This window comes from Schistocerca cancellata, unplaced genomic scaffold, assembly GCF_023864275.1.
Source record: "Schistocerca cancellata isolate TAMUIC-IGC-003103 unplaced genomic scaffold, iqSchCanc2.1 HiC_scaffold_1150, whole genome shotgun sequence".
Lineage (NCBI taxonomy): Eukaryota > Metazoa > Arthropoda > Insecta > Orthoptera > Acrididae > Schistocerca > Schistocerca cancellata.
The window spans coordinates 582983-609204 of record NW_026047149.1 but is presented as its reverse complement, the minus strand read 5'-3'; the positions used below and the strand labels follow the sequence as shown (position 1 = coordinate 609204).

The window sequence follows — 26222 nt, the reverse complement described above, 5'->3', positions numbered from 1 at the left end:
AAGGAGTGCTGCCTTCGCAAGGAGTGCTGCCTTCGCTAGGAGTGTTGTCTTCGCAAGGAGGGCTGCCTTCGAGAGGAGGGCTGCCTTCGCAGGGAGTGCTGCCTTCGCAAGGGGTAATGCATTTTCAAGTAGTGCTGCCTTCTCAGGGAGTACTGGCTTTGTATCGAGTGCTGCCTCCCAAAGAGTGCTGCCATCACAAGGAGTGCTGCCTTCGCAAGGAGTGCTGCCTTCGCAAGGAGTGCTGCCTTCGCAAGGAGTGCTCCCTTCGCAATGAGGGCTGCCTTTGCAGGGAGTGCTGCCTTCGCAAGGGCTGGTGCCTTTGCAAGCAGTGCTGCCTTTGCAAGGAGTGCTGCTTTCGCAAGGAGTGCTGCCTTCGCTAGGAATGCTGCCCTTCTAAGGAGAGCTGGCTTCGCAAGGAGTGCTGCCATCGCTAGGAGTGCTGCTATCGCAAGGAGGGCTGACTTCGCAGGGAGTGCTGCCTTTGCAGGAAGTGCTGCCTTTGCAAGGAGTGGTGCCTTCGCAAGGAGTGCTGCCTTCGCAGGGAGTGCTGCATCCGCAAGGAGTGCTGCCTTCGCAAGGAGTGCTGCCTTCGCAAGGAGTGCTGCCTTTGCAAGGAGCACTGCCATCGCAAGGACTGTTGCCTTCGCTAGGAGTGCTGCCTTCGCAAGGAGGGCTGCCTTCGCAAAGAGGGCTGCCTTCGCAGGGAGTGCTGCCTTCGCAAGGGGTAATGCCTTCGCAAGTAGTTCTGCATTCGCAGGGAGTACTGCCTTTACAAGGAGTGCTGCCTTCCAAGGAGTGCTGCCTTCGCAAGTAGTGCTCCCTTCGCAAAGAGTGCTGCCTTCGCAAGGAGTGCTGCCTTCGCAATGAGGGCTGCCTTCGCTAGGAGTGCTGCCTTCGCAAGGAGTGCTGCCTTCGCAAGGAGTGCTGCCTTCGCAAGGAGTGCTGTCTTCGCAAGGAGTGCTGCCTTCGCAAGGAGTGCTGCCTTCGCAGGGAGTGCTGCCTTCGCAAGGAGTGCTGCCTTCGCAAGGAGTGCTGCCTTCCCAAGGAGTGCTGCCTTGGGACAGAGTGCTGCCTTCGCTATGAGTGTTGCATTCGTACACAGTGCAGCCTTCGCAAGGAGTGCTACCTTCGCAAGGTGTGCTGCCTTTGCGAGGAGTACTGCCTTTGCAAGGAGTGGTGCCTTCGCAAGGAGTGCTGCCTTCGCAGGGAGTGCTGCATCCGCAAGGAGTGCTGCCTTCGCAAGGAGTGCTGCCTTCGCAAGGAGTGCTGCCTTTGCAAGGAGCACTGCCATCGCAAGGACTGTTGCCTTCGCTAGGAGTGCTGCCTTCGCAAGGAGGGCTGCCTTCGCAAAGAGGGCTGCCTTCGCAGGGAGTGCTGCCTTCGCAAGGGGTAATGCCTTCGCAAGTAGTTCTGCATTCGCAGGGAGTACTGCCTTTACAAGGAGTGCTGCCTTCCAAGGAGTGCTGCCTTCGCAAGTAGTGCTCCCTTCGCAAAGAGTGCTGCCTTCGCAAGGAGTGCTGCCTTCGCAATGAGGGCTGCCTTCGCTAGGAGTGCTGCCTTCGCAAGGAGTGCTGCCTTCGCAAGGAGAGCTGCCTTCGCAAGGAGTGTTGCCTTCGCAAGTAGTACTGCCTTCGCAAGGAGTGCTGCCTTCGCAATGAGTGCTACCTTCCAAGGAGTGCTGCTTCGCTAGAAGTGCTGCCTTTGCCCGGAGGGCTGCCTTCGGAAGGAGGGCTGCCTTCGCAGGGAGTGCTGCCTTTGCAGGGAGTGCTGCCTTCGCAAGGAGTGGTGCCTTCGCAAGCAGTGCTGCCTTCGCGAGGAGTGCTGCCTTTGCAAGGAGCGAAGCCATCGCAAGGACTGTTGCCTTCGCTAGGAGTGCTGCCTTCGCAAGGAGGGCTGCCTTCGCAAAGAGTGCTGCCTTCGAAAGGAGTGCTGCCTTTGCACAGAGTGCTGCCTTTGCAGGGAGTGTTGCCTTTGCACAGAGTGCTGCCTCATTAAGGACTGCTGCCTTTGCATGGACTGTTGCCTTCGCAAGGAGTGCTGCCTTTGCAAGGATTGCTGCCTTCGCAAGGAGTGCTGCCTTCGCTAGGAGTGCTGCCTTCGCTAGGAGTGCTGCCTTCGCAGGGAGTGCTGCCTACGCTGGGAGTGCTGCCTTCGCAAGGAGTGCTGCCTTCACAAGGAGTGCTGCCTTCGCAAGGAGTGCTGCCTTCGCAAGGAGAGCTGCCTTCGCTAGGAGTGCTGCCTTCGCAATGAGGGCTGCCTTCGCAGGGAGTGCTGATTTGCAGGGAGTGCTGCCTTCGCAAGGAGTGGTGCCTTCGCAAGCAGTGTTGCCTTCGCAAGGAGAGCTGCCTTTGCAAGGAGCGAAGCCATCGCAAGGACTGTTGCCTTCGTAGGAGTGCTGCCTTCGCAAGGAGGGCTGCCTTCGCAAAGAGGGCTGCCTTCGCAGGGAGTGCTGCCTTCGCAAGGGGTAATGCCTTCGCAAGTAGTTCTGCTTTCGCAGGGAGTACTGCCTTTGCAAGGAGTGCTGCCTTCCAAGGAGTGCTGCCTTCGCAAGTAGTGCTCCCTTCGCAAAGAGTGCTGCCTTCGCAAGGAGTGCTGCCTTCGCAATGAGGGCTGCCTTCGCTAGGAGTGCTGCCTTCACAAGGAGTGCTGTCTTCGCAAGGAGTGCTGCCTTCGCAAGGAGTGCTGCCTTCACAAGGAGTGCTGCCTTCGCAAGGAGTGCTGCCTTCGCAAGGAGTGCTGCCTTCGCAAGGAGTGCTGCCTTCCCATGGAGTGCTGCCTTGGGACAGAGTGCTGCCTTCGCTAGGGGTGTTGCCTTCGTACACAGTGCAGCCTTCGCAAGGAGTGCTGCCTTCGCAAGGTGTGCTGCCTTTGCAAGGAGTACTGCCTTCGCAAGGAGTGCTGCCATCGCAAGGAGTGCTGCCTTCGCTAGCAGTGTTGCCTTCGCAAGGAGTGCTGCGTTCAGAAGGAGTGGTGCCTCCGCAAGGGGTGCTGCCTTCGCAAGGAGTGCTGCCTTTGCAAGGAGTACTGCCTTCACAAGGAGTGCTGCCTTCGCAAGGAGTGCTGCCTTCGCAAGGAGGGCTGCCTTCGAGAGGAGGGCTGCCTTCGCAGGGAGTGCTGCCTTCGCAAGGGGTAATGACTTCGCAAGTAGTGCTGCCTTCTCAGGAAGTACTGCCTTTGCAACGAGTGCTGCCTTCCAATGAGTGCTGCCTTCCAATGAGTGCTGCCTTCGCAAGGAGTGCTGCCTTCGCAGGGAGTGCTGCATCCGCAAGGAGTGCTGCCTTCGCAAGGTGTGCTGCCTTCGCAAGGAGTGCTGCCTTTGCAAGGAGCGCTGCCATCGCAAGGAGTGCTGCCTTCGCTAGGAGTGCTGCCTTCGCAAGGAGGGCTGCTTCGCAAAGAGGGAGTACTGCCTTTGCAACGAGTGCTGCCTTCCAATGAGTGCTGCCTTTGCAAGGAGTGCTGCCTTCGCAAGGATTGCTGCCTTCGCAAGGAGTGCTGCCTTCGCAAGGAGTGCTGCCTTCGCAACGAGGGCTGCCTTTGTAGGGAGTGCTGTCTTCATAAGGGGTTTTGCCTTCGCCAGGACTGCTGGCTTTGCAAGGAGTGCTGCCTTCGCAAGGAGAAATGCCTTCGCAAGGAGTGCTGCCCTCGCAAGGAGTGCTGCCTTTGCACAGAGTGCTGCCTTTGCAGGGAGTGCTGCCTTTGCACAGAGTGCTGCCTCTGCAAAGAGTGCTGCCTTTGCAAGGATTGCTGCCTTCGCAAGGAGTGCTGCCTTCACTAGGAGTGCTGCCTTTGCTAGGAGTGCTGCCTTCGCAAGGAGTGGTGCCTTCGCAAGCAGTGCTGCCTTCGCAAGGAGTGCTGCCTTTGCAAGGAGCGAAGCCATCGCAAGGACTGTTGCCTTCGCTAGGAGTGCTGCCTTCGAAAGGAGTGCTGCCTTTGCACAGAGTGCTGCCTTTGCAGGGAGTGCTGCCTTTGCACAGAGTGCTGCCTCCATAAGGACTGCTGCCTTTGCATGGACTGTTGCCTTCGCAAGGAGTGCTGCCTTTGCAAGGATTGCTGCCTTCACAAGGAGTGTTGCCTTCGCTAGGAGTGCTGCCTTCGCTAGGAGTGCTGCCTTCGCAGGGAGTGCTGCCTACGCTGGGAGTGCTGCCTTCGCAAGGAGTGCTGCCTTCGCAAGGAGTGCTGCCTTTGCAAGGAGCGCTGCCATCGCAAGGAGTGCTGCCTTCGCTAGGAGTGCTGCCTTTGCAAGGAGCGCTGCCATCGCAAGGAGTGCTGCCTTCGCTAGGAGTGCTGCCTTCGCAAGGAGGGCTGCTTCGCAAAGAGGGAGTACTGCCTTTGCAACGAGTGCTGCCTTCCAATGAGTGCTGCCTTTGCAAGGAGTGCTGCCTTCGCAAGGAGAAATGCCTTCGCAAGGAGTGCTGCCCTCGCAAGGAGTGCTGCCTTTGCACAGAGATCTGCATTCGCAGGGTGTGGTGCCTTCGCAAGGTGTGCTGCCTTCGGTAGGAGTGCTGCCTTCAAAAGGAGTGGTGCCTTCGCAAGGAGTACTGCCTTCGAAAGGAGTGCTGCCTTCGCAAGGAGTGCTGCCTTCGCTAGGAGTGTTGTCTTCGCAAGGAGGGCTGCCTTCGAGAGGAGGGCTGCCTTCGCAGGGAGTGCTGCCTTCGCAAGGGGTAATGCATTTTCAAGTAGTGCTGCCTTCTCAGGGAGTACTGGCTTTGTATCGAGTGCTGCCTCCCAAAGAGTGCTGCCATCACAAGGAGTGCTGCCTTCGCAAGGAGTGCTGCCTTCGCAAGGAGTGCTGCCTTCGCAAGGAGTGCTCCCTTCGCAATGAGGGCTGCCTTTGCAGGGAGTGCTGCCTTCGCAAGGGCTGGTGCCTTTGCAAGCAGTGCTGCCTTTGCAAGGAGTGCTGCTTTCGCAAGGAGTGCTGCCTTCGCTAGGAATGCTGCCCTTCTAAGGAGAGCTGGCTTCGCAAGGAGTGCTGCCATCGCTAGGAGTGCTGCTATCGCAAGGAGGGCTGACTTCGCAGGGAGTGCTGCCTTTGCAGGAAGTGCTGCCTTTGCAAGGAGTGGTGCCTTCGCAAGGAGTGCTGCCTTCGCAGGGAGTGCTGCATCCGCAAGGAGTGCTGCCTTCGCAAGGAGTGCTGCCTTCGCAAGGAGTGCTGCCTTTGCAAGGAGCACTGCCATCGCAAGGACTGTTGCCTTCGCTAGGAGTGCTGCCTTCGCAAGGAGGGCTGCCTTCGCAAAGAGGGCTGCCTTCGCAGGGAGTGCTGCCTTCGCAAGGGGTAATGCCTTCGCAAGTAGTTCTGCATTCGCAGGGAGTACTGCCTTTACAAGGAGTGCTGCCTTCCAAGGAGTGCTGCCTTCGCAAGTAGTGCTCCCTTCGCAAAGAGTGCTGCCTTCGCAAGGAGTGCTGCCTTCGCAATGAGGGCTGCCTTCGCTAGGAGTGCTGCCTTCGCAAGGAGTGCTGCCTTCGCAAGGAGTGCTGCCTTCGCAAGGAGTGCTGTCTTCGCAAGGAGTGCTGCCTTCGCAAGGAGTGCTGCCTTCGCAGGGAGTGCTGCCTTCGCAAGGAGTGCTGCCTTCGCAAGGAGTGCTGCCTTCCCAAGGAGTGCTGCCTTGGGACAGAGTGCTGCCTTCGCTAGGAGTGTTGCATTCGTACACAGTGCAGCCTTCGCAAGGAGTGCTACCTTCGCAAGGTGTGCTGCCTTTGCGAGGAGTACTGCCTTTGCAAGGAGTGCTGCCTTCGCAAGGAGTGCTGCCTTCGCTACCAGTGTTGCCTTCGCAAGGAGTGCTGCGTTCAGAATGATTGGTGCCTCCGCAAGGAGTGATGCCTTCGCAAGGAGTGCTGCCTTTGCAAGGAGTACTGCCTTTGCAAGGAGGGCTGCCTTCGCAAGGAGTGCTGCCTTCGCTAGGATTGTTGCCCTCGCAAAGAGGGCTGCCTTCGCAAGGAGGGCTGCCTTCGCAGGGAGTACTGCCTTCGCTAGGAGTGATGTCTTCGCAAGGAGGGCTGCCTTCGAGAGGAGGGCTGCCTTCGCAGGGAGTGCTGCCTTCGCAAGGGGTAATGCCTTCGCAAGTAGTGCTACTTCTCAGGCAGTACTGCCTTTGCAACGAGTGCTGCCTTCCAATGAGTGCTGCCTTCCCAAGGAGTGCTGCTTTCGCAAGGGAGGCTGCCTTCGCAGAGAGTGCTGCCTTTGCAGGGAGTACTGCCTTCGCAAGGAATGGTGTCTTCGCAAGGAGTGCTGCCTTCGCAGGGAGTGCTGCATCCGCAAGGAGAGCTGCCTTCGCAATGTGTGCTGCCATCGCAAGGAGTGCTGCCTTCGCTGGGAGTGCTGCCTTCGCAAGGAGGGGCTGCCTTCGCAAAGAGGGAGTACTGCCTTTGCAACGAGTGCTGCCTTCCAATGAGTGCTGCCTTTGCAAGGAGTGCTGCCTTCACAAGGAGTGCTGCCTTCGCAAGGAGTGCTGCCTTCGCAACGGGGGCTGCCTTTGTAGGGAGTGCTGTCTTCGTATGGGGTTTTCCCTTGCCAGGAGTGCTGCCTTTGCAAGAAGTGCTGCCTTTGCAAGGAGTGCTGCCTTTGCGAGGAGTGCTGCCTTCGCAAGGAGTGCTGCCTTCGCAAGGAGTGCTGCCTTCGCAAGGAGTGCTGCCTTTGCACAGAGTGCTGCCTTTGCAGGGAGTACTGCCTTTGCACAGAGTGCTGCCTCCGCAAGGAGTGCTGCCTTTGCATGGACTGTTGCCTTCGCAAGGAGTGCTGCCTTTGCAAGGATTGCTGCCTTCGCATGGAGTGCTGCCTTCGCTAGAAGTGCTGCCTTCGCACGGAGGGCTGCCTTCGCAAGGAGGGCTCCCTTCACATGGAGTGCTGATTTCGCAAGGGGTAATGCCTTCGCAAGTACTGCTGCCTTCACAGGGAGTACTGCCTTAGCAACGAGTGCTGCCTTCCAATCAGTGCTGCCTTTGCAAGGAGTGCTCCCTTCGCACGGAGTGCAGCCTTCAAATGGAGTGCTGCTTTTGCTCAGAGTGCTTTCTTCGCAAGGAGTGGAGCCTTCGCAAGGAGTGCTGCCTTCGCAAGGAGTGCTGCCTTCGCAAGGAGTGCTGACTTTGCACAGAGTGCTGCCTTTGCAGGGAGTGCTGCCTTTGCACAGAGTGCTGCCTCCGCAAGGAGTGCTGCCTTTGTATGTACTGTTGCCTTCGCAAGCAGTGCTGCCTTTGCAAGGATTGCTGCCTTTGCAAGGATTGCTGCCTTTGCAAGGATTGCTGCCTTTGCAAGGATTGCTGCCTTCGCAAGGAGTGCTGCCATCGCTAGGAGTGCTGCCTTTGCTAGGAGTGCTGCCTTCGCAGGGAGAGCTGCCTACACAGGGAGTGCTGCCTTCGCAAGGAAAGCTGCCTTCACAAGGAGTGCTGCCTTCGCAAGGAGTGCTGCCTTCGCAAGGAGTTCTGCCTTCGCAAGGAGTGCTGCTTTCGCAGGGTGTGCACCCTTCGCACATAGTGCTGCCTTCACACAGAGTGCTTCCTTTGACAGAGTGCTGCCTTCGCAAGGAGGGCTGCCTTCGCAGGGAGTGCTGCCTACGCAGGGAGTGCTGCCTACGCAGGGAGTGCTGCCTTCGCAAGGAGTGCTGCCTTCGCAAGGAGTGCTGCCTTCGCAAGGACTGCTGCCTTCGCAAGGAGTGCTGCCTTCGCACGGAGTGCAGCCTTCGCACATAGTGCTGCCTTCACACGGAGTGCTTCCTTTGACAGAGTGCTGCCTTCGCAAGGAGGGCTGCCTTTGCAAAGAGTGCTGCCTTCGAAAGGAGTGCTGCCTTTGCACAGAGTGCTGCCTTTGCAGGGAGTGCTGCCTTTGCACAGAGTGCTGCCTCCGTAAGGACTGCTGCCTTTGCATGGACTGTTGCCTTCGCAAGGAGTGCTGCCTTTGCAAGGATTGCTGCCTTCGCAAGGAGTGCTGCCTTCGGTAGGAGTGCTGCCTTCGCTAGGAGTGCTGCCTTCGCAGGGAGTGCTGCCTACGCTGGGAGTGCTGCCTTCGCAAGGAGTGCTGCCTCCGCAAGGAGTGCTGCCTTCGCTAGGAGTGCTGCCTTCGCAATGAGAGCTGCCTTTGCAGGGAGTGCTGCCTTCGCAAGGGGTGGTGCCTTCGCAAGCAGTGCTGCCTTCGCAAGGAGTGCTGCCTTCGCAATGAGGGCTGCCTTTGCAGCGAGTGCTGGCTTCGCAAGGGGTGGTGCCTTCGCAAAGAGTGCTGCCTCTGCAAGGAGTGCTGCCTTCGTAAGGAGATATGCCTTTGCAAGGAGTGCTGCCATCACTAGGAGTGCTGCTTCGCAAGGAGGGCTGAATTCGCAGGGACTGCTGCCTTTGCAGGCAGAGCTGCCTTTGCAAGGAGTGCTGCCTTCGTACGGAGTGCAGCCTTCGCACTTAGTGCTGCCTACCCATGGAGTGCTGCCTTTGCACTGAGATCTGCATTCGCAGGGTGTCTTTAAAAGGAGTGCAGCCTTTGCAAGGAGTATTGTCTTCGAAAGGAGTGCTGCTTTCGCAAGGAGTGCTGCCTTCGCTAGGAGTGTTGTCATCGCAAGGAGTGCTGCCTTCCAGAGGAGGGCTGCCTTCGCAGGGAGTGCTGCCTTCGAAAGGGGTAATGCATTCGCAAGTAGTGCTGCCTTCTCAGGGAGTACTGCGTTTGCAACAAGTGCTGCCTCCCAATGAGTGCTGCCTTCGAAGGAGTGCTGCCTTCGCAAGGAGTGCTGCCTTCGCAAGGAGTGCTGCCTTCGCAATGAGGGCTGCCATTGCAGGGAGTGCTGCCTTCGCAAGGGAAGGTGTCTTCGCAAGGAGTGCTGCCCTTCTAAGGAGAGCTGGCTTCGCAAGGAGTGCTGCCATCGCTGGGAGTGCTGCTTTCGCAAGGAGGGCTGACTTCGCAGGGAGTGCTGCCTTTGCAGCGAGTGCTGCCTTCGCAAGGAGTGGTGCCTTCGCAGGGAGTGCTGCCATCGCAGGGAGTGCTGCATCCGCAAGGAGTGCTGCCTTCGAAGGAGTGCTGCCTTCGCAAGGAGTGCTGCCTTCGCAGGGAGTGCTGCCTTTGCAAGGAGATCTGCCTTCGCAAGGAGAGCTGCCTTCGCTAGGAGTGCTGCCTTCGCAATGAGGGCTGCCTTCGCAGGGAGTGCTGCCTTTGCAGGGAGTGCTGCCTTCGCAAGGAGTGGTGCCTTCGCAAGCAGTGTTGCCTTCGCAAGGAGTGCTGCCTTTGCAAGGAGCGAAGCCATCGCAAGGACTGTTGCCTTCGCTAGGAGTGCTGCCTTCGCAAGGAGGGCTGCCTTCGCAAAGAGGGCTGCCTTCGCAGGGAGTGCTGCCTTCGCAAGGGGTAATGCCTTCGCAAGTAGTTCTGCTTTCGCAGGGAGTACTGCCTTTGCAAGGAATGCTGCCTTCCAAGGAGTGCTGCCTTCGCAAGTAGTGCTCCCTTCGCAAAGAGTGCTGCCTTCGCAAGGAGTGCTGCCTTCGCAATGAGGGCTGCCTTCGCTAGGAGTGCTGCCTTCACAAGGAGTGCTGTCTTCGCAAGGAGTGCTGCCTTCGCAAGGAGTGCTGCCTTTGCAAGGAGTGCTGCCTTCGCAAGGAGTGCTGCCTTCGCAAGGAGTGCTGCCTTCGCAAGGAGTGCTGCCTTCCCATGGAGTGCTGCCTTGGGACAGAGTGCTGCCTTCGCTAGGGGTGTTGCCTTCGTACACAGTGCAGCCTTCGCAAGGAGTGCTGCCTTCGCAAGGTGTGCTGCCTTTGCAAGGAGTACTGCCTTCGCAAGGAGTGCTGCCATCGCAAGGAGTGCTGCCTTCGCTAGCAGTGTTGCCTTCGCAAGGATTGCAGCGTTCAGAAGGAGTGGTGCCTCCGCAAGGGGTGCTGCCTTCGCAAGGAGTGCTGCCTTTGCAAGGAGTACTGCCTTCGCAAGGAGTGCTGCCTTCGCAAGGAGTGCTGCCTTCGCAAGGAGGGCTGCCTTCGAGAGGAGGGCTGCCTTCGCAGGGAGTGCTGCCTTCGCAAGGGGTAATGACTTCGCAAGTAGTGCTGCCTTCTCAGGGAGTACTGCCTTTGCAACGAGTGCTGCCTTCCAATGAGTGCTGCCTTCCAATGAGTGCTGCCTTCGCAAGGAGTGCTGCCTTCGCAGGGAGTGCTGCATCCGCAAGGAGTGCTGCCTTCGCAAGTTGTGCTGCCTTCGCAAGGAGTGCTGCCTTTGCAAGGAGCGCTGCCATCGCAAGGAGTGCTGCCTTCGCTAGGAGTGCTGCCTTCGCAAGGAGGGCTGCTTCGCAAAGAGGGAGTACTGCCTTTGCAACGAGTGCTGCCTTCCAATGAGTGCTGCCTTTGCAAGGAGTGCTGCCTTCGCAAGGAGTGCTGCCTTCGCAAGGAGTGCTGCCTTCGCAAGGAGTGCTGCCTTCGCAACGAGGGCTGCCTTTGTAGGGAGTGCTGTCTTCATAAGGGGTTTTGCCTTCGCCAGGACTGCTGGCTTTGCAAGGAGTGCTGCCTTCGCAAGGAGAAATGCCTTCGCAAGGAGTGCTGCCCTCGCAAGGAGTGCTGCCTTTGCACAGAGTGCTGCCTTTGCAGGGAGTGCTGCCTTTGCACAGAGTGCTGCCTCTGCAAAGAGTGCTGCCTTTGCAAGGATTGCTGCCTTCGCAAGGAGTGCTGCCTTCACTAGGAGTGCTGCCTTTGCTAGGAGTGCTGCCTTCGCAAGGAGTGGTGCCTTCGCAAGCAGTGCTGCCTTCGCAAGGAGTGCTGCCTTTGCAAGGAGCGAAGCCATCGCAAGGACTGTTGCCTTTGCTAGGAGTGCTGCCTTCGCAAGGAGGGCTGCCTTTGCAAAGAGTGCTGCCTTCGAAAGGAGTGCTGCCTTTGCACAGAGTGCTGCCTTTGCAGGGAGTGCTGTCTTTGCACAGAGTGCTGCCTCCATAAAGACTGCTGCCTTTGCATGGACTGTTGCCTTCGCAAGGAGTGCTGCCTTTGCAAGGATTGCTGCCTTCGCAAGGAGTGCTGCCTTCGCTAGGAGTGCTGCCTTCGCTAGGAGTGCTGCCTTCGCAGGGAGTGCTGCCTACGCTGGGAGTGCTGCCTTTGCAAGGAGTGCTGCCTTCGCAAGGAGTGCTGCCTTTGCAAGGAGCGCTGCCATCGCAAGGAGTGCTGCCTTCGCTAGGAGCGCTGCCTTTGCAAGGAGCGCTGCCATCGCAAGGAGTGCTGCCTTCGCTAGGAGTGCTGCCTTCGCAAGGAGGGCTGCTTCGCAAAGAGGGAGTACTGCCTTTGCAACGAGTGCTGCCTTCCAATGAGTGCTGCCTTTGCAAGGAGTGCTGCCTTCGCAAGGAGTGCTGCCTTCGCAAGGAGTGCTGCCTTCGCAAGGAGTGCTGCCTTCGCAACGAGGGCTGCCTTTGTAGGGAGTGCTGTCTTCATAAGGGGTTTTGCCTTCGCCAGGACTCCTGGCTTTGCAAGGAGTGCTGCCTTCGCAAGGAGAAATGCCTTCGCAAGGAGTGCTGCCCTCGCAAGGAGTGCTGCCTTTGCACAGAGATCTGCATTCGCAGGGTGTGGTGCCTTCGCAAGGTGTGCTGCCTTCGGTAGGAGTGCTGCCTTCAAAAGGAGTGCTGCCTTCGCAAGGAGTACTGCCTTCGAAAGGAGTGCTGCCTTCGCAAGGAGTGCTGCCTTCGCTATGAGTGTTGTCTTCGCAAGGAGGGCTGCCTTCGAGAGGAGGGCTGCCTTCGCAGGGAGTGCTGCCTTCGCAAGGGGTAATGCATTTTCAAGTAGTGCTGCCTTCTCAGGGAGTACTGGCTTTGTAACGAGTGCTGCCTCCCAAAGAGTGCTGCCATCACAAGGAGTGCTGCCTTCGCAAGGAGTGCTGCCTTCGCAAGGAGTGCTGCCTTCGCAAGGAGTGCTCCCTTCGCAATGAGGGCTGCCTTTGCAGGGAGTGCTGCCTTCGCAAGGGCTGGTGCCTTTGCAAGCAGTGCTGCCTTTGCAAGGAGTGCTGCTTTCGCGAGGAGTGCTGCCTTCGCTAGGAATGCTGCCCTTCTAAGGAGAGCTGGCTTCGCAAGGAGTGCTGCCATCGCTAGGAGTGCTGCTTTCGCAAGGAGGGCTGACTTCGCAGGGAGTGCTGCCTTTGCAGGAAGTGCTGCCTTTGCAAGGAGTGGTGCCTTCGCAAGGAGTGCTGCCTTCGCAGGGAGTGCTGCATCCGCAAGGATTGCTGCCTTCGCAAGGAGTGCTGCCTTCGCAAGGAGTGCTGCCTTTGCAAGGAGCACTGCCATCGCAAGGACTGTTGCCTTCGCTAGGAGTGCTGCCTTCACAGGGAGGGCTGCCTTCGCAAAGAGGGCTGCCTTCGCAGGGAGTGCTGCCTTCGCAAGGGGTAATGCCTTCGCAAGTAGTTCTGCATTCACAGGGAGTACTGCCTTTACAAGGAGTGCTGCCTTCCAAGGAGTGCTGCCTTCGCAAGTAGTGCTCCCTTCGCAAAGAGTGCTGCCTTCGCAAGGAGTGCTGCCTTCGCAATGAGGGCTGCCTTCGCTAGAAGTGCTGCCTTCGCAAGGAGTGCTGCCTTCGCAAGGAGTGCTGCCTTCGCAAGGAGTGCTGTCTTCGCAAGGAGTGCTGCCTTCGCAAGGAGTGCTGCCTTCGCAGGGAGTGCTGCCTTCGCAGGGAGTGCTGCCTTCCCAAGGAGTGCTGCCTTGGGACAGAGTGCTGCCTTCGCTAGGAGTGTTGCATTCGTACACAGTGCAGCCTTCGCAAGGAGTGCTACCTTCGCAAGGTGTGCTGCCTTTGCGAGGAGTACTGCCTTCGCAAGGAGTGCTGCCTTCGCAAGGAGTGCTGCCTTCGTTACCAGTGTTGCCTTCGCAAGGAGTGCTGCGTTCAGAATGAGTGGTGCCTCCGCAAGGGGTGATGCCTTCGCAAGGAGTGCTGCCTTTGCAAGGAGTACTGCCTTTGCAAGGAGGGCTGCCTTCGCAAGGAGTGCTGCCTTCGCTAGGAGTGTTGCCCTCGCAAAGAGGGCTGCCTTCGCAAGGAGGGCTGCCTTCGCAGGGAGTACTGCCTTCGCTAGGAGTGATGTCTTCGCAAGGAGGGCTGCCTTCGAGAGGAGGGCTGCCTTCGCAGGGAGTGCTGCCTTCGCAAGGGGTAATGCCTTCGCAAGTAGTGCTACTTCTCAGGCAGTACTGCCTTTGCAACGAGTGCTGCCTTCCAATGAGTGCTGCCTTCCCAAGGAGTGCTGCTTTCGCAAGGGAGGCTGCCTTCGCAGAGAGTGCTGCCTTTGCAGGGAGTACTGCCTTCGCAAGGAATGGTGTCTTCGAAAGGAGTGCTGCCTTCGCAGGGAGTGCTGCATCCGCAAGGAGTGCTGCCTTTGCAATGTGTGCTGCCATCGCAAGGAGTGCTGCCTTCGCTGGGAGTGCTGCCTTCGCAAGGAGGGGCTGCCTTCGCAAAGAGGGAGTACTGCCTTTGCAACGAGTGCTGCTTTCCAATGAGTGCTGCCTTTGCAAGGAGTGCTGCCTTCACAAGGAGTGCTGCCTTCGCAAGGAGTGCTGCCTTCGCAACGGGGGCTGCCTTTGTAGGGAGTGCTGTCTTCGTATGGGGTTTTCCCTTGCCAGGAGTGCTGCCTTTGCAAGAAGTGCTGCCTTTGCAAGGAGTGCTGCCTTTGCAAGGAGTGCTGCCTTCGCAAGGAGTGCTGCCTTCGCAAGGAGTGCTGCCTTCGCAAGGAGTGCTGCCTTTGCACAGAGTGCTGCCTTTGCAGGGAGTACTGCCTTTGCACAGAGTGCTGCCTCCGCAAGGAGTGCTGCGTTTGCATGGACTGTTGCCTTCGCAAGGAGTGCTGCCTTTGCAAGGATTGCTGCCTTCGCAAGGAGTGCTGCCTTCGCTAGAAGTGCTGCCTTTGCACGGAGGGCTGCCTTCGCAAGGAGGGCTTCCTTCACATGGAGTGCTGCCTTCGGAAGGGGTAATGCCTTCGCAAGTACTGCTGCCTTCACAGGGAGTACTGCCTTAGCAACGAGTGCTGCCTTCCAATCAGTGCTGCCTTTGCAAGGAGTGCTCCCTTCGCACGGAGTGCAGCCTTCAAATGGAGTGCTGCTTTTGCTCAGAGTGCTGCCTTCGCAAGGAGTGGAGCCTTCGCAAGGAGTGCTGCCTTCGCAAGGAGTGCTGCCTTCGCAAGGAGTGCTGACTTTGCACAGAGTGCTGCCTTTGCAGGGAGTGCTGCCTTTGCACAGAGTGCTGCCTCCGCAAGGAGTGCTGCCTTTGTATGTACTGTTGCCTTCGCAAGCAGTGCTGCCTTTGCAAGGATTGCTGCCTTTGCAAGGATTGCTGCCTTTGCAAGGATTGCTGCCTTCGCAAGGAGTGCTGCCATCGCTAGGAGTGCTGCCTTTGCTAGGAGTGCTGCCTTCGCAGGGAGAGCTGCCTACACAGGGAGTGCTGCCTTCGCAAGGAAAGCTGCCTTCACAAGGAGTGCTGCCTTCGCAAGGAGTGCTGCCTTCGCAAGGAGTTCTGCCTTCGCAAGGAGTGCTGCTTTCGCACAGTGTGCACCCTTCGCACATAGTGCTGCCTTCACACAGAGTGTTTCCTTTGACAGAGTGCTGCCTTCGCAAGGAGGGCTGCCTTCGCAGGGAGTGCTGCCTACGCAGGGAGTGCTGCCTACGCAGGGAGTGCTGCCTTCGCAAGGAGTGCTGCCTTCGCAAGGAGTGCTGCCTTCGCAAGGACTGCTGCCTTCGCAAGGAGTGCTGCCTTCGCACGGAGTGCAGCCTTCGCACATAGTGCTGCCTTCACACGGAGTGCTTCCTTTGACAGAGTGCTGCCTTCGCAAGGAGGGCTGCCTTTGCAAAGAGTGCTGCCTTCGAAAGGAGTGCTGCCTTTGCACAGAGTGCTGCCTTTGCAGGGAGTGCTGCCTTTGCACAGAGTGCTGCCTCCGTAAGGACTGCTGCCTTTGCATGGACTGTTGGCTTCGGAAGGAGTGCTGCCTTTGCAAGGATTGCTGCCTTCGCAAGGAGTGCTGCCTTCGGTAGGAGTGCTGCCTTCGCTAGGAGTGCTGCCTTCGCAGGGAGTGCTGCCTACGCTGGGAGTGCTGCCTTCGCAAGGAGTGCTGCCTCCGCAAGGAGTGTTGCCTTCGCTAGGAGTGCTGCCTTCGCAATGAGAGCTGCCTTTGCAGGGAGTGCTGCCTTCGCAAGGGGTGGTGCCTTCGCAAGCAGTGCTGCCTTCGCAAGGAGTGCTGCCTTTGCAAGGAGCGCAGCCATCGCAAGAACTGTTGCTTCGCTAGGAGTGCTGCCTTCGCAAGGAGGGCTGCCTTCGCAAAGAGGGCTGCCTTCGCAGGGAGTGCTGCCTTCGCAAGGGGTAATGCCTTCGCAAGTAGTTCTGCTTTCGCAGGGAGTACTGCCTTTGCAAGGAGTGCTGCCTTCCAAGGAGTGCTGCCTTCGCAAGTAGTGCTCCCTTCGCAAAGAGTGCTGCCTTCGCAAGGAGTGCTGCCTTCGCAATGAGGGCTGCCTTCGCTAGGAGTGCTGCCTTCGCAAGGAGTGCTGTCTTCGCAAGGAGTGCTGCCTTCGCAAGGAGTGCTGCCTTCGCAAGGAGTGCTGCCTTCGCAAGGAGTGCTGCCTTCGCAAGGAGTGCTGCCTTCCCATGGAGTGCTGCCTTAGGACAGAGTGCTGCCTTCGCTAGGGGTGTTGCCTTCGTACAATGTGCAGCCTTCGCAAGGAGTGCTGCCTTCGCAAGGTGTGCTGCCTTTGCAAGGAGTACTGCCTTCGCAAGGAGTGCTGCCTTCGCAAGGAGTGCTGCCTTCGCTAGGAGTGTTGCCTTCGCAAAGAGTGCTGCGTTCAGAAGGAGTGGTGCCTCCGCAAGGGGTGCTGCCTTCGCAAGGAGTGCTGCCTTTGCAAGGAGTACTGCCTTCGCAAGGAGTAATGCCTTCGCAAGGAGTGCTCCCCTCGCAATGAGGGCTGCCTTCGAGAGGAGGGCTGCCTTCGCAGGGAGTGCTGCCTTCGCAAGGGGTAATGCCTTCGCAAGTAGTGCTGCCTTCTCAGGGAGTACTGCCTTTGCAACGAGTGCTGCCTTCCAATGAGTGCTGCCTTCGCAAGGAGTGCTGCTTTCGCAAAGAGTGCTGCCTTCGCAGGGAGTGCTGCATCCGCAAGGAGTGCTGCCTTCGCAAGGTGTGCTGCCTTCGCAAGGAGTGCTGCCTTTGCAAGGAGCGCTGCCATCGCAAGGAGTGCTGCCTTCGCTAGGAGTGCTGCCATCGCAAGGAGGGCTGCTTCGCAAAGAGGGAGTACTGCCTTTGCAACGGGTGCTGCCTTCCAATGAGTGCTGCCTTTGCAAGGAGTGCTGCCTTCGCAAGGAGTGCTGCCTTCGCAAGGAGAAATGCCTTCCCAAGGAGTGCTGCCTTCGCAAGGAGTGCTGCCTTCGCAAGGAGTGCAGCCTTCGCACGTAGTGCTGCCTTCCCACGGAGTGCTGCCTTTGCACAGAGATCTGCATGCGCAGGGTGTGGTGCCTTCGCAAGAGGTGCTGCCTTCGGTATTAGTGCTGCCTTCAAAAGGAGTGCTGCCTTCGCAAGGAGTACTGCCTTCGAAAGGAGTGCTGCCTTCGCAAGGAGTGCTGCCTTCGCTAGGAGTGTTGTCTTCGCAAGGAGGGCTGCCTTCGAGAGGAGGGCTGCCTTCGCAGGGAGTGCTGCCTTCGCAAGGGGTAATGCATTTTCAAGTAGTGCTGCCTTCTCAGGGAGTACTGCCTTTGCAACGAGTGCTGCCTCCCAAAGAGTGCTGCCATCACAAGGAGTGCTGCCTTCGCAAGGAGTGCTGCCTTCGCAAGGAGTGCTGCCTTCGCAAGGAGTGCTCCCTTCGCAATGAGGGCTGCCTTTGCAGGGAGTGCTGCCTTCGCAAGGGCTGGTGCCTTTGCAAGCAGTGCTGCCTTTGCAAGGAGTGCTGCTTTCGCAAGGAGTGCTGCCTTCGCGAGGAATGCTGCCCTTCTAAGGAGAGCTGGCTTCGCAAGGAGTGCTGCCATCGCTAGGAGTGCTGCTTTCGCAAGAAGGGCTGACTTCGCAGGGAGTGCTGCCTTTGCAGGAAGTGCTGCCTTTGCAAGGAGTGGTGCCTTCGCAAGGAGTGCTGCCTTCGCAGGGAGTGCTGTATCCGCAAGGAGTGCTGCCTTCGCAAGGAGTGCAGCCTTCGCAAGGAGTGCTGCCTTTGCAAGGAGCGCTGCCATCGCAAGGACTGTTGCCTTCGCTAGGAATGCTGCCTTCGCAAGGAGGGCTGCCTTCGCAAAGAGGGCTGCCTTCGCAGGGAGTGCTGCCTTCGCAAGGGGTAATGCCTTCGCAAGTAGTTCTGCATTCGCAGGGAGTACTGCCTTTGCAAGGAGTGCTGCCTTCCAAGGATTGCTGCCTTTGCAAGGATTGCTGCCTTCGCAAGGAGTGCTGCCATCGCTAGGAGTGCTGCCTTTGCTAGGAGTGCTGCCTTCGCAGGGAGAGCTGCCTACACAGGGAGTGCTGCCTTCGCAAGGAAAGCTGCCTTCACAAGGAGTGCTGCCTTCGCAAGGAGTGCTGCCTTCGCAAGGAGTTCTGCCTTCGCAAGGAGTGCTGCTTTCGCACAGTGTGCACCCTTCGCACATAGTGCTGCCTTCACACAGAGTGTTTCCTTTGACAGAGTGCTGCCTTCGCAAGGAGGGCTGCCTTCGCAGGGAGTGCTGCCTACGCAGGGAGTGCTGCCTACGCAGGGAGTGCTGCCTTCGCAAGGAGTGCTGCCTTCGCAAGGAGTGCTGCCTTCGCAAGGACTGCTGCCTTCGCAAGGAGTGCTGCCTTCGCACGGAGTGCAGCCTTCGCACATAGTGCTGCCTTCACACGGAGTGCTTCCTTTGACAGAGTGCTGCCTTCGCAAGGAGGGCTGCCTTTGCAAAGAGTGCTGCCTTCGAAAGGAGTGCTGCCTTTGCACAGAGTGCTGCCTTTGCAGGGAGTGCTGCCTTTGCACAGAGTGCTGCCTCCGTAAGGACTGCTGCCTTTGCATGGACTGTTGGCTTCGCAAGGAGTGCTGCCTTTGCAAGGATTGCTGCCTTCGCAAGGAGTGCTGCCTTCGGTAGGAGTGCTGCCTTCGCTAGGAGTGCTGCCTTCGCAGGGAGTGCTGCCTACGCTGGGAGTGCTGCCTTCGCAAGGAGTGCTGCCTCCGCAAGGAGTACTGCCTTCGCTAGGAGTGCTGCCTTCGCAATGAGAGCTGCCTTTGCAGGGAGTGCTGCCTTCGCAAGGGGTGGTGCCTTCGCAAGCAGTGCTGCCTTCGCAAGGAGTGCTGCCTTTGCAAGGAGCGCAGCCATCGCAAGAACTGTTGCTTCGCTAGGAGTGCTGCCTTCGCAAGGAGGGCTGCCTTCGCAAAGAGGGCTGCCTTCGCAGGGAGTGCTGCCTTCGCAAGGGGTAATGCCTTCGCAAGTAGTTCTGCTTTCGCAGGGAGTACTGCCTTTGCAAGGAGTGCTGCCTTCCAAGGAGTGCTGCCTTCGCAAGTAGTGCTCCCTTCGCAAAGAGTGCTGCCTTCGCAAGGAGTGCTGCCTTCGCAATGAGGGCTGCCTTCGCTAGGAGTGCTGCCTTCGCAAGGAGTGCTGTCTTCTCAAGGAGTGCTGCCTTCGCAAGGAGTGCTGCCTTCGCAAGGAGTGCTGCCTTCGCAAGGAGTGCTGCCTTCGCAAGGAGTGCTGCCTTCCCATGGAGTGCTGCCTTAGGACAGAGTGCTGCCTTCGCTAGGGGTGTTGCCTTCGTACAAAGTGCAGCCTTCGCAAGGAGTGCTGCCTTCGCAAGGTGTGCTGCCTTTGCAAGGAGTACTGCCTTCGCAAGGAGTGCTGCCTTCGCAAGGAGTGCTGCCTTCGCTAGGAGTGTTGCCTTCGCAAAGAGTGCTGCGTTCAGAAGGAGTGGTGCCTCCGCAAGGGGTGCTGCCTTCGCAAGGAGTGCTGCCTTTGCAAGGAGTACTGCCTTCGCAAGGAGTGCTGCCTTCGCAAGGAGTGCTCCCCTCGCAAGGAGGGCTGCCTTCGAGAGGAGGGCTGCCTTCGCAGGGAGTGCTGCCTTCGCAAGGGGTAATGCCTTCGCAAGTAGTGCTGCCTTCTCAGGGAGTACAGCCTTTGCAACGAGTGCTGCCTTCCAATGAGTGCTGCCTTCGCAAGGAGTGCTGCTTTCGCAAAGAGTGCTGCCTTCGCAGGGAGTGCTGCATCCGCAAGGAGTGCTGCCTTCGCAAGGTGTGCTGCCTTCGCAAGGAGTGCTGCCTTTGCAAGGAGCGCTGCCATCGCAAGGAGTGCTGCCTTCGCTAGGAGTGCTGCCATCGCAAGGAGGGCTGCTTCGCAAAGAGGGAGTACTGCCTTTGCAACGGGTGCTGCCTTCCAATGAGTGCTGCCTTTGCAAGGAGTGCTGCCTTCGCAAGGAGTGCTGCCTTCGCAAGGAGAAATGCCTTCCCAAGGAGTGCTGCCTTCGCAAGGAGTGCTGCCTTTGCACAGAGTGCTGCCTTTGCAGGGAGTGCTGCCTTTGCACAGAGTGCTGCCTCCGCAAAGAGTGCTGCCTTTGCAAGGATTGCTGCCTTCGCAAGGAGTGCTGCCTTCGCTAGGAGTGCTGCCTTTGCTAGGAGTGCTGCCTTCGCTAGGAGTGCTGCCTTCGCGGGGAGAGCTGTCTACGCAGGGAGTGCTGCCTTCGCAAGGAGAGCTGCCTTCACAAGGAATGCTGCCTTCACAAGGAGTGCTGCCTTCGCAAGGAGTGCTGCCTTCGCAAGGAGTGCAGCCTTCGCACGTAGTGCTGCCTTCCCACGGAGTGCTGCCTTTGCACAGAGATCTGCATGCGCAGGGTGTGGTGCCTTCGCAAGGTGTGCTGCCTTCGGTATTAGTGCTGCCTTCAAAAGGAGTGCTGCCTTCGCAAGGAGTACTGCCTTCGAAAGGAGTGCTGCCTTCGCAAGGAGTGCTGCCTTTGCTAGGAGTGTTGTCTTCGCAAGGAGGGCTGCCTTCGAGAGGAGGGCTGCCTTCGCAGGGAGTGCTGCCTTCGCAAGGGGTAATGCATTTTCAAGTAGTGCTGCCTTCTCAGGGAGTACTGCCTTTGCAACGAGTGCTGCCTCCCAAAGAGTGCTGCCATCACAAGGAGTGCTGCCTTCGCAAGGAGTGCTGCCTTCGCAAGGAGTGCTGCCTTCGCAAGGAGTGCTCCCTTCGCAATGAGGGCTGCCTTTGCAGGGAGTGCTGCCTTCGCAAGGGCTGGTGCCTTTGCAAGCAGTGCTGCCTTTGCAAGGAGTGCTGCTTTCGCAAGGAGTGCTGCCTTCGCGAGGAATGCTGCCCTTCTAAGGAGAGCTGGCTTCGCAAGGAGTGCTGCCATCGCTAGGAGTGCTGCTTTCGCAAGAAGGGCTGACTTCGCAGGGAGTGCTGCCTTTGCAGGAAGTGCTGCCTTTGCAAGGAGTGGTGCCTTCGCAAGGAGTGCTGCCTTCGCAGGGAGTGCTGTATCCGCAAGGAGTGCTGCCTTCGCAAGGAGTGCAGCCTTCGCAAGGAGTGCTGCCTTTGCAAGGAGCGCTGCCATCGCAAGGACTGTTGCCTTCGCTAGGAATGCTGCCTTCGCAAGGAGGGCTGCCTTCGCAAAGAGGGCTGCCTTCGCAGGGAGTGCTGCCTTCGCAAGGGGTAATGCCTTCGCAAGTAGTTCTGCATTCGCAGGGAGTACTGCCTTTGCAAGGAGTGCTGCCTTCCAAGGAGTGCTGCCATCGCAAGTAGTGCTCCCTTCGCAAAGAGTGCTGCCTTCGCAAGGAGTGCTGCCTTCGCAATGAGGGCTGCCTTCGCTAGGAGTGCTGCCTTCGCAAGGAGTGCTGTCTTCGCAAGGAGTGCTGCCTTCGCAAGGAGTGCTGCCTTCGCAAGGAGTGCTGCCTTCGCAAGGAGTGCTGCCTTCGCAAGGAGTGCTGCCTTCCCATGGAGTGCTGCCTTGGGACAGAGTGCTGCCTTCGCTAGGGGTGTTGCCTTCGTACAAAGTGCAGCCTTCGCAAGGAGTGCTGCCTTCGCAAGGTGTGCTGCCTTTGCAAGGAGTACTGCCTTCGCAAGGAGTGCTGCCTTCGCAAGGAGTGCTGCCTTCGCTAGGAGTGTTGCCTTCGCAAAGAGTGCTGCGTTCAGAAGGAGTGGTGCCTCCGCAAGGGGTGCTGCCTTCGCAAGGAGTGCTGCCTTTGCAAGGAGTACTGCCTTCGCAAGGAGTGCTGCCTTCGCAAGGAGTGCTCCCCTCGCAAGGAGGGCTGCCTTCGAGAGGAGGGCTGCCTTCGCAGGGAGTGCTGCCTTCGCAAGGGGTAATGCCTTCGCAAGTAGTGCTGCCTTCTCAGGGAGTACTGCCTTTGCAACGAGAGCTGCCTTCCAATGAGTGCTGCCTTCGCAAGGAGTGCTGCTTTCGCAAAGAGTGCTGCCTTCGCAGGGAGTGCTGCATCCGCAAGGAGTGCTGCCTTCGCAAGGTGTGCTGCCTTCGCAAGGAGTGCTGCCTTTGCAAGGAGCGCTGCCATCGCAAGGAGTGCTGCCTTCGCTAGGAGTGCTGCCATCGCAGGGAGGGCTGCTTCGCAAAGAGGGAGTACTGCCTTTGCAACGGGTGCTGCCTTCCAATGAGTGCTGCCTTTGCAAGGAGTGCTGCCTTCGCAAGGAGTGCTGCCTTCGCAAGGAGAAATGCCTTCCCAAGGAGTGCTGCCTTCGCAAGGAGTGCTGCCTTTGCACAGAGTGCTGCCTTTGCAGGGAGTGCTGCCTTTGCACAGAGTGCTGCCTCCGCAAAGAGTGCTGCCTTTGCAAGGATTGCTGCCTTCGCAAGGAGTGCTGCCTTCGCTAGGAGTGCTGCCTTTGCTAGGAGTGCTGCCTTCGCTAGGAGTGCTGCCTTCGCGGGGAGAGCTGTCTACGCAGGGAGTGCTGCCTTCGCAAGGAGAGCTGCCTTCACAAGGAGTGCTGCCTTCACAAGGAGTGCTGCCTTCGCAAGGAGTGCTGCCTTCGCAAGGTGTGCAGCCTTCGCACGTAGTGCTGCCTTCCCACGGAGTGCTGCCTTTGCACAGAGATCTGCATTCGCAGGGTGTGCTGCCTTCGCAAGGTGTGCTGCCTTCGGTATTAGTGCTGCCTTCAAAAGGAGTGCTGCCTTCGCAAGGAGTACTGCCTTCGAAAGGAGTGCTGCCTTCGCAAGGAGTGCTGCCTTCGCTAGGAGTGTTGTCTTCGCAAGGAGGGCTGCCTTCGAGAGGAGGGCTGCCTTCGCAGGGAGTGCTGCCTTCGCAAGGGGTAATGCATTTTCAAGTAGTGCTGCCTTCTCAGGGAGTACTGCCTTTGCAACGAGTGCTGCCTCCCAAAGAGTGCTGCCATCACAAGGAGTGCTGCCTTCGCAAGGAGTGCTGCCTTCGCAAGGAGTGCTGCCTTCGCAAGGAGTGCTCCCTTCGCAATGAGGGCTGCCTTTGCAGGGAGTGCTGCCTTCGCAAGGGCTGGTGCCTTTGCAAGCAGTGCTGCCTTTGCAAGGAGTGCTGCTTTCGCAAGGAGTGCTGCCTTCGCGAGGAATGCTGCCCTTCTAAGGAGAGCTGGCTTCGCAAGGAGTGCTGCCATCGCTAGGAGTGCTGCTTTCGCAAGGAGGGCTGACTTCGCAGGGAGTGCTGCCTTTGCAGGAAGTGCTGCCTTTGCAAGGAGTGGTGCCTTCGCAAGGAGTGCTGCCTTCGCAGGGAGTGCTGCATCCGCAAGGAGTGCTGCCTTCGCAAGGAGTGCTGCCTTCGCAAGGAGTGCTGCCTTTGCAAGGAGCGCTGCCATCGCAAGGACTGTTGCCTTCGCTAGGAATGCTGCCTTCGCAAGGAGGGCTGCCTTCGCAAAGAGGGCTGCCTTCGCATGGAGTGCTGCCTTCGCAAGGGGTAATGCCTTCGCAAGTAGTTCTGCATTCGCAGGGAGTACTGCCTTTGCAAGGAGTGCTGCCTTCCAAGGAGTGCTGCCATCGCAAGTAGTGCTCCCTTCGCAAAGAGTGCCGCCTTCGCAAGGAGTGCTGCCTTCGCAATGAGGGCTGCCTTCGCTAGGAGTGCTGCCTTCGCAAGGAGTGCTGCCTTCGCAAGGAGTGCTGCCTTTGCAAGGAGTGCTGTCTTCGCAAGGAGTGCTGCCTTCGCAAGGAGTGCTGCCTTCGCAGGGAGTGCTGCCTTCCCAAGGAGTGCTGCCTTGGGACAGAGTGCTGCCTTCGCTAGGAGTGTTGCATTCGTACACAGTGCAGCCTTCACAAGGAGTGCTACCTTCGCAAGGTTAGCTGCCTTCGCTAGCAGTGTTGCCTTCGCAAGGAGTGCTGCGTTCAGAATGAGTGGTGCCTCCGCAAGGGGTGATGCCTTCGCAAGGAGTGCTGCCTTTGCAAGGAGTACTGCCTTCGCAAGGAGGGCTGCCTTCGCAAGGAGTGCTGCCTTCGCTAGGAGTGTTGCCCTCGCAAAGAGGGCTGCCTTCGCAAGGAGGGCTGCCTTCGCAGGGAGTACTGCCTTCGCTAGGAGTGATGTCTTCGCAAAGAGGGCTGCCTTCGAGAGGAGGGCTGCCTTCGCAGGGAGTGCTGCCTTCGCAAGGGGTAATGCCTTCGCAAGTAGTGCTGCCTTCTCAGGCAGTACTGCCTTTGCAACGAGTGCTGCCTTCCAATGAGTGCTGCCTTCCCAAGGAGTGCTGCTTTTGCAAGGAGGGCTGCCTTCGCAGAAAGTGCTGCCTTTGCAGGGAGTACTGCCTTCGCAAGGAATGGTGTCTTCGCAAGGAGTGCTGCCTTCGCTGGGAGTGCTGCATTAGCAAGGAGTGCTGCCATCGCAATGTGTGCTGCCTTCGCAAGGAGTGCTGCCTTTCCAAGGAGCGCTGCCATCGCAAGGAGTGCTGCCTTCGCTGGGAGTGCTGCCTTTGCAAGGAGGGGCTGCCTTCGCAAAGAGGGAGTACTGCCTTTGCAACGAGTACTGCCTTCCAATGAGTGCTGCCTTTGCAAGGAGTGCTGCCTTCGCAAGGAGTGCTGCCTTCGCAAGGAGTGCTGCCTTCGCAACGGGGGCTGCCTTTGTAGGGAGTGCTGTCTTCGTAAGGGGTTTTCCCTTGCCAGGAGTGCTGCCTTTGCAAGAAGTGCTGCCTTTGCAAGGAGTGCTGCCCTTGCAAGGAGTGCTGCCTTCGCAAGGAGTGCTGCCTTCGCAAGGAGTGCTGCCTTCGCAAGGAGTGCTGCCTTTGCACAGAGTGCTGCCTTTGCAGGGAGTACTGCCTTTGCACAGAGTGATGCCTCCGTAAGGAGTGCTGCCTTTGCATGGACTGTTGACTTCGCAAGGAGTGCTGCCTTTGCAAGGATTGCTGCCTTCGCAAGGAGTGCTGCCTTCGCTAGAAGTACTGCCTTTGCACGGAGGGCTGCCTTCGCAAGGAGGGCTCCCTTCACATGGAGTGCTGCCTTCGCAAGGGGTAATGCCTTCGCAAGTACTGCTGCCTTCACAGGGAGTACTGCCTTAGCAACGAGTGCTGCCTTCCAATCAGTGCTGCCTTTGCAAGGAGTGCTCCCTTCGCACGGAGTGCAGCCTTCAAATGGAGTGCTGCTTTTGCTCAGAGTGCTGCCTTCGCAAGGAGTGGAGCCTTCGCAAGGAGTGCTGCCTTCGCAAGGAGTGCTGCCTTCGCAAGGAGTGCTGCCTTTGCACAGAGTGCTGCCTTTGCAGGGAGTGCTGCCTTTGCACAGAGTGCTGCCTTTGCAAGGATTGCTGCGTTTGCAAGGATTGCAGCCTTCGCAAGAAGTGCTGCCTTTGTATGTACTGTTGCCTTCGCAAGGAGTGCTGCCTTTGCAAGGATTGCTGCCTTTGCAAGGATTGCTGCGTTTTCAAGGATTGCTGCCTTCGCAAGGAGTGCTGCCATCGCTAGGAGTGCTGCCTTTGCTGGGAGTGCTGCCTTCGCAGGGAGAGCTGCCTACGCAGGGAGTGCTGCCTTCGCAAGGAAAGCTGCCTTCACAAGGACTGCTGCCTTCGCAAGGCGTGCTGCCTTCGCAAGGAGTTCTGCCTTCGCAAGGAGTGCTGCTTTCGCACGGTGTGCACCCTTCGCACATAGTGCTGCATTCACACAGAGTGCTTCCTTTGACAGAGTGCTGCCTTCGCAAGGAGGGCTGCCTTCGCAGGGAATGCTGCCTACGCAGGGAGTGCTGCCTACGCAGGGAGTGCTGCCTTCGCAAGGAGTGCTGCCTTCGCAAGGAGTGCTGCCTTCGCAAGGACTGCTGCCTTCGCAAGGAGTGCTGCCTTCGCACAGAGTGCAGCCTTCGCACATAGTGGTGCCTTCACACGGAGTGCTTCCTTTGACAGAGTGCTGCCTTCGCAAGGAGGGCTGCCTTCGCAAAGAGTGCTGCCTTCGAAAGGAGTGCTGCCTTTGCACAGAGTGCTGCCTTTGCAAAGAGCGCTGCCTTTGCACAGAGTGCTGCCTCCGTAAGGACTGCTGCCTTTGCATGGACTGTTGCCTTCGCAAGAAGTGCTGCCTTTGCAAGGATTGCTGCCTTCGCAAGGAGTGCTGCCTTCGGTAGGAGTGCTGCCTTCGCTAGGAGTGCTGCCTTCGCAGGGAGTGCTGCCTACGCTGGGAGTGCTGCCTTCGCAAGGAGTGCTGCCTTCGCAAGGAGTGCTGCATTCGCTAGGAGTGCTGCCTTCGCAATGAGGGCTGCCTTTGCAGGGAGTGCTGCCTTCGCAAGGAGTGGTGCCTTCGCAAGTAGTGCTGCCATCGCAAGGAGTGCTGCCTTTGCAAGGAGCGCAGCCATCGCAAGGACTGTTGCCTTCGCTAGGAGTGCTGCCTCCGCAAGGAGGGCTGCCTTCGCAAAGAGGGCTGCCTTCGCAGGGAGTGCTGCCTTCGCAAGGGGTAATGCCTTCGCAAGTAGTTCTGCTTTCGCAGGGAGTACTGCCTTTGCAAGGAGTGCTGCCTTCCAAGGAGTGCTGCCTTCGCAAGTAGTGCTCCCTTCGCAAAGAGTGCTGCCTTCGCAAGGAGTGCTGCCTTCGCAATGAGGGCTGCCTTCGCTAGGAGTGCTGCCTTCGCAAGGAATGCTGTCTTCACAAGGAGTGCTGCCTTCGCAAGGAGTGCTGCCTTCGCAAGGAGTGCTGCCTTCGCAAGGAGTGCTGCCTTCGCAAGGGGTGCTGCCTTCCCATAAACTGCTGCCTTGGGACAGAGTGCTGCCTTCGCTAGGGGTGTTGCCTTCGTACATAGTGCAGCCTTCGCAAGGAGTGCTGCCTTCGCAAGGTGTGCTGCCTTTGCAAGGAGTACTGCCTTCGCAAGGAGTGCTGCCTTCGCAAGGAGAGCTGCCTTCGCTAGCAGTGTTGCCTTCGCAAGGAGTGCCTCGTTCAGAAGGAGTGGTGCCTCCGCAAGGGGTGCTGCCTTCGCAAGGAGTGCTGCCTTTGCAAGGAGTACTGCCTTCGCAAGGAGTGCTG

The 26222-nt window shown here is 58.6% G+C and overlaps 12 protein-coding genes across 12 annotated transcripts; all 12 read left to right on the top strand.

Annotated features, from left to right (window-relative positions):
• Window positions 1-270: 270 nt before the first annotated feature.
• Window positions 271-867, top strand: LOC126160037 (trophinin-like). The gene has a single exon (XM_049916844.1). It carries the CDS (start codon window positions 271-273, stop codon window positions 865-867), a length of 597 nt encoding a protein of 198 aa, XP_049772801.1.
• LOC126160036 (glycine, alanine and asparagine-rich protein-like) lies at window positions 864-2390 on the top strand. Its single transcript, XM_049916843.1, has 2 exons — window positions 864-1389; window positions 1762-2390. The coding sequence occupies exons 1-2, from the start codon at window positions 864-866 to the stop codon at window positions 2388-2390; spliced, it is 1155 nt and encodes a 384-aa protein (XP_049772800.1).
• A 1041-nt stretch (window positions 2391-3431) lies between these two features.
• Window positions 3432-4355, top strand: LOC126160035 (ice-structuring glycoprotein-like). The gene has a single exon (XM_049916842.1). The coding sequence runs from the start codon at window positions 3432-3434 to the stop codon at window positions 4353-4355; it is 924 nt and encodes a 307-aa protein (XP_049772799.1).
• A 463-nt stretch (window positions 4356-4818) lies between these two features.
• Window positions 4819-5415, top strand: LOC126160034 (trophinin-like). The gene has a single exon (XM_049916841.1). It carries the CDS (start codon window positions 4819-4821, stop codon window positions 5413-5415), a length of 597 nt encoding a protein of 198 aa, XP_049772798.1.
• Window positions 5416-10277: 4862 nt separating this feature from the next.
• LOC126160033 (ice-structuring glycoprotein-like) lies at window positions 10278-11237 on the top strand. The gene has a single exon (XM_049916840.1). The coding sequence runs from the start codon at window positions 10278-10280 to the stop codon at window positions 11235-11237; it is 960 nt and encodes a 319-aa protein (XP_049772797.1).
• On the top strand, window positions 11234-11848 carry LOC126160032 (uncharacterized). The gene has a single exon (XM_049916838.1). It carries the CDS (start codon window positions 11234-11236, stop codon window positions 11846-11848), a length of 615 nt encoding a protein of 204 aa, XP_049772795.1.
• On the top strand, window positions 11845-12441 carry LOC126160031 (trophinin-like). Its single transcript, XM_049916837.1, has one exon. The coding sequence runs from the start codon at window positions 11845-11847 to the stop codon at window positions 12439-12441; it is 597 nt and encodes a 198-aa protein (XP_049772794.1).
• Window positions 12442-16196: 3755 nt separating this feature from the next.
• On the top strand, window positions 16197-16739 carry LOC126160030 (uncharacterized). Its single transcript, XM_049916836.1, has one exon. It carries the CDS (start codon window positions 16197-16199, stop codon window positions 16737-16739), a length of 543 nt encoding a protein of 180 aa, XP_049772793.1.
• Window positions 16740-19233: 2494 nt separating this feature from the next.
• On the top strand, window positions 19234-20046 carry LOC126160028 (uncharacterized). The gene has a single exon (XM_049916835.1). It carries the CDS (start codon window positions 19234-19236, stop codon window positions 20044-20046), a length of 813 nt encoding a protein of 270 aa, XP_049772792.1.
• Window positions 20043-20639, top strand: LOC126160027 (trophinin-like). Its single transcript, XM_049916834.1, has one exon. It carries the CDS (start codon window positions 20043-20045, stop codon window positions 20637-20639), a length of 597 nt encoding a protein of 198 aa, XP_049772791.1.
• Window positions 20640-21446: 807 nt separating this feature from the next.
• Window positions 21447-22259, top strand: LOC126160026 (uncharacterized). Its single transcript, XM_049916833.1, has one exon. It carries the CDS (start codon window positions 21447-21449, stop codon window positions 22257-22259), a length of 813 nt encoding a protein of 270 aa, XP_049772790.1.
• LOC126160025 (trophinin-like) lies at window positions 22256-22852 on the top strand. The gene has a single exon (XM_049916832.1). It carries the CDS (start codon window positions 22256-22258, stop codon window positions 22850-22852), a length of 597 nt encoding a protein of 198 aa, XP_049772789.1.
• Window positions 22853-26222: the final 3370 nt, after the last annotated feature.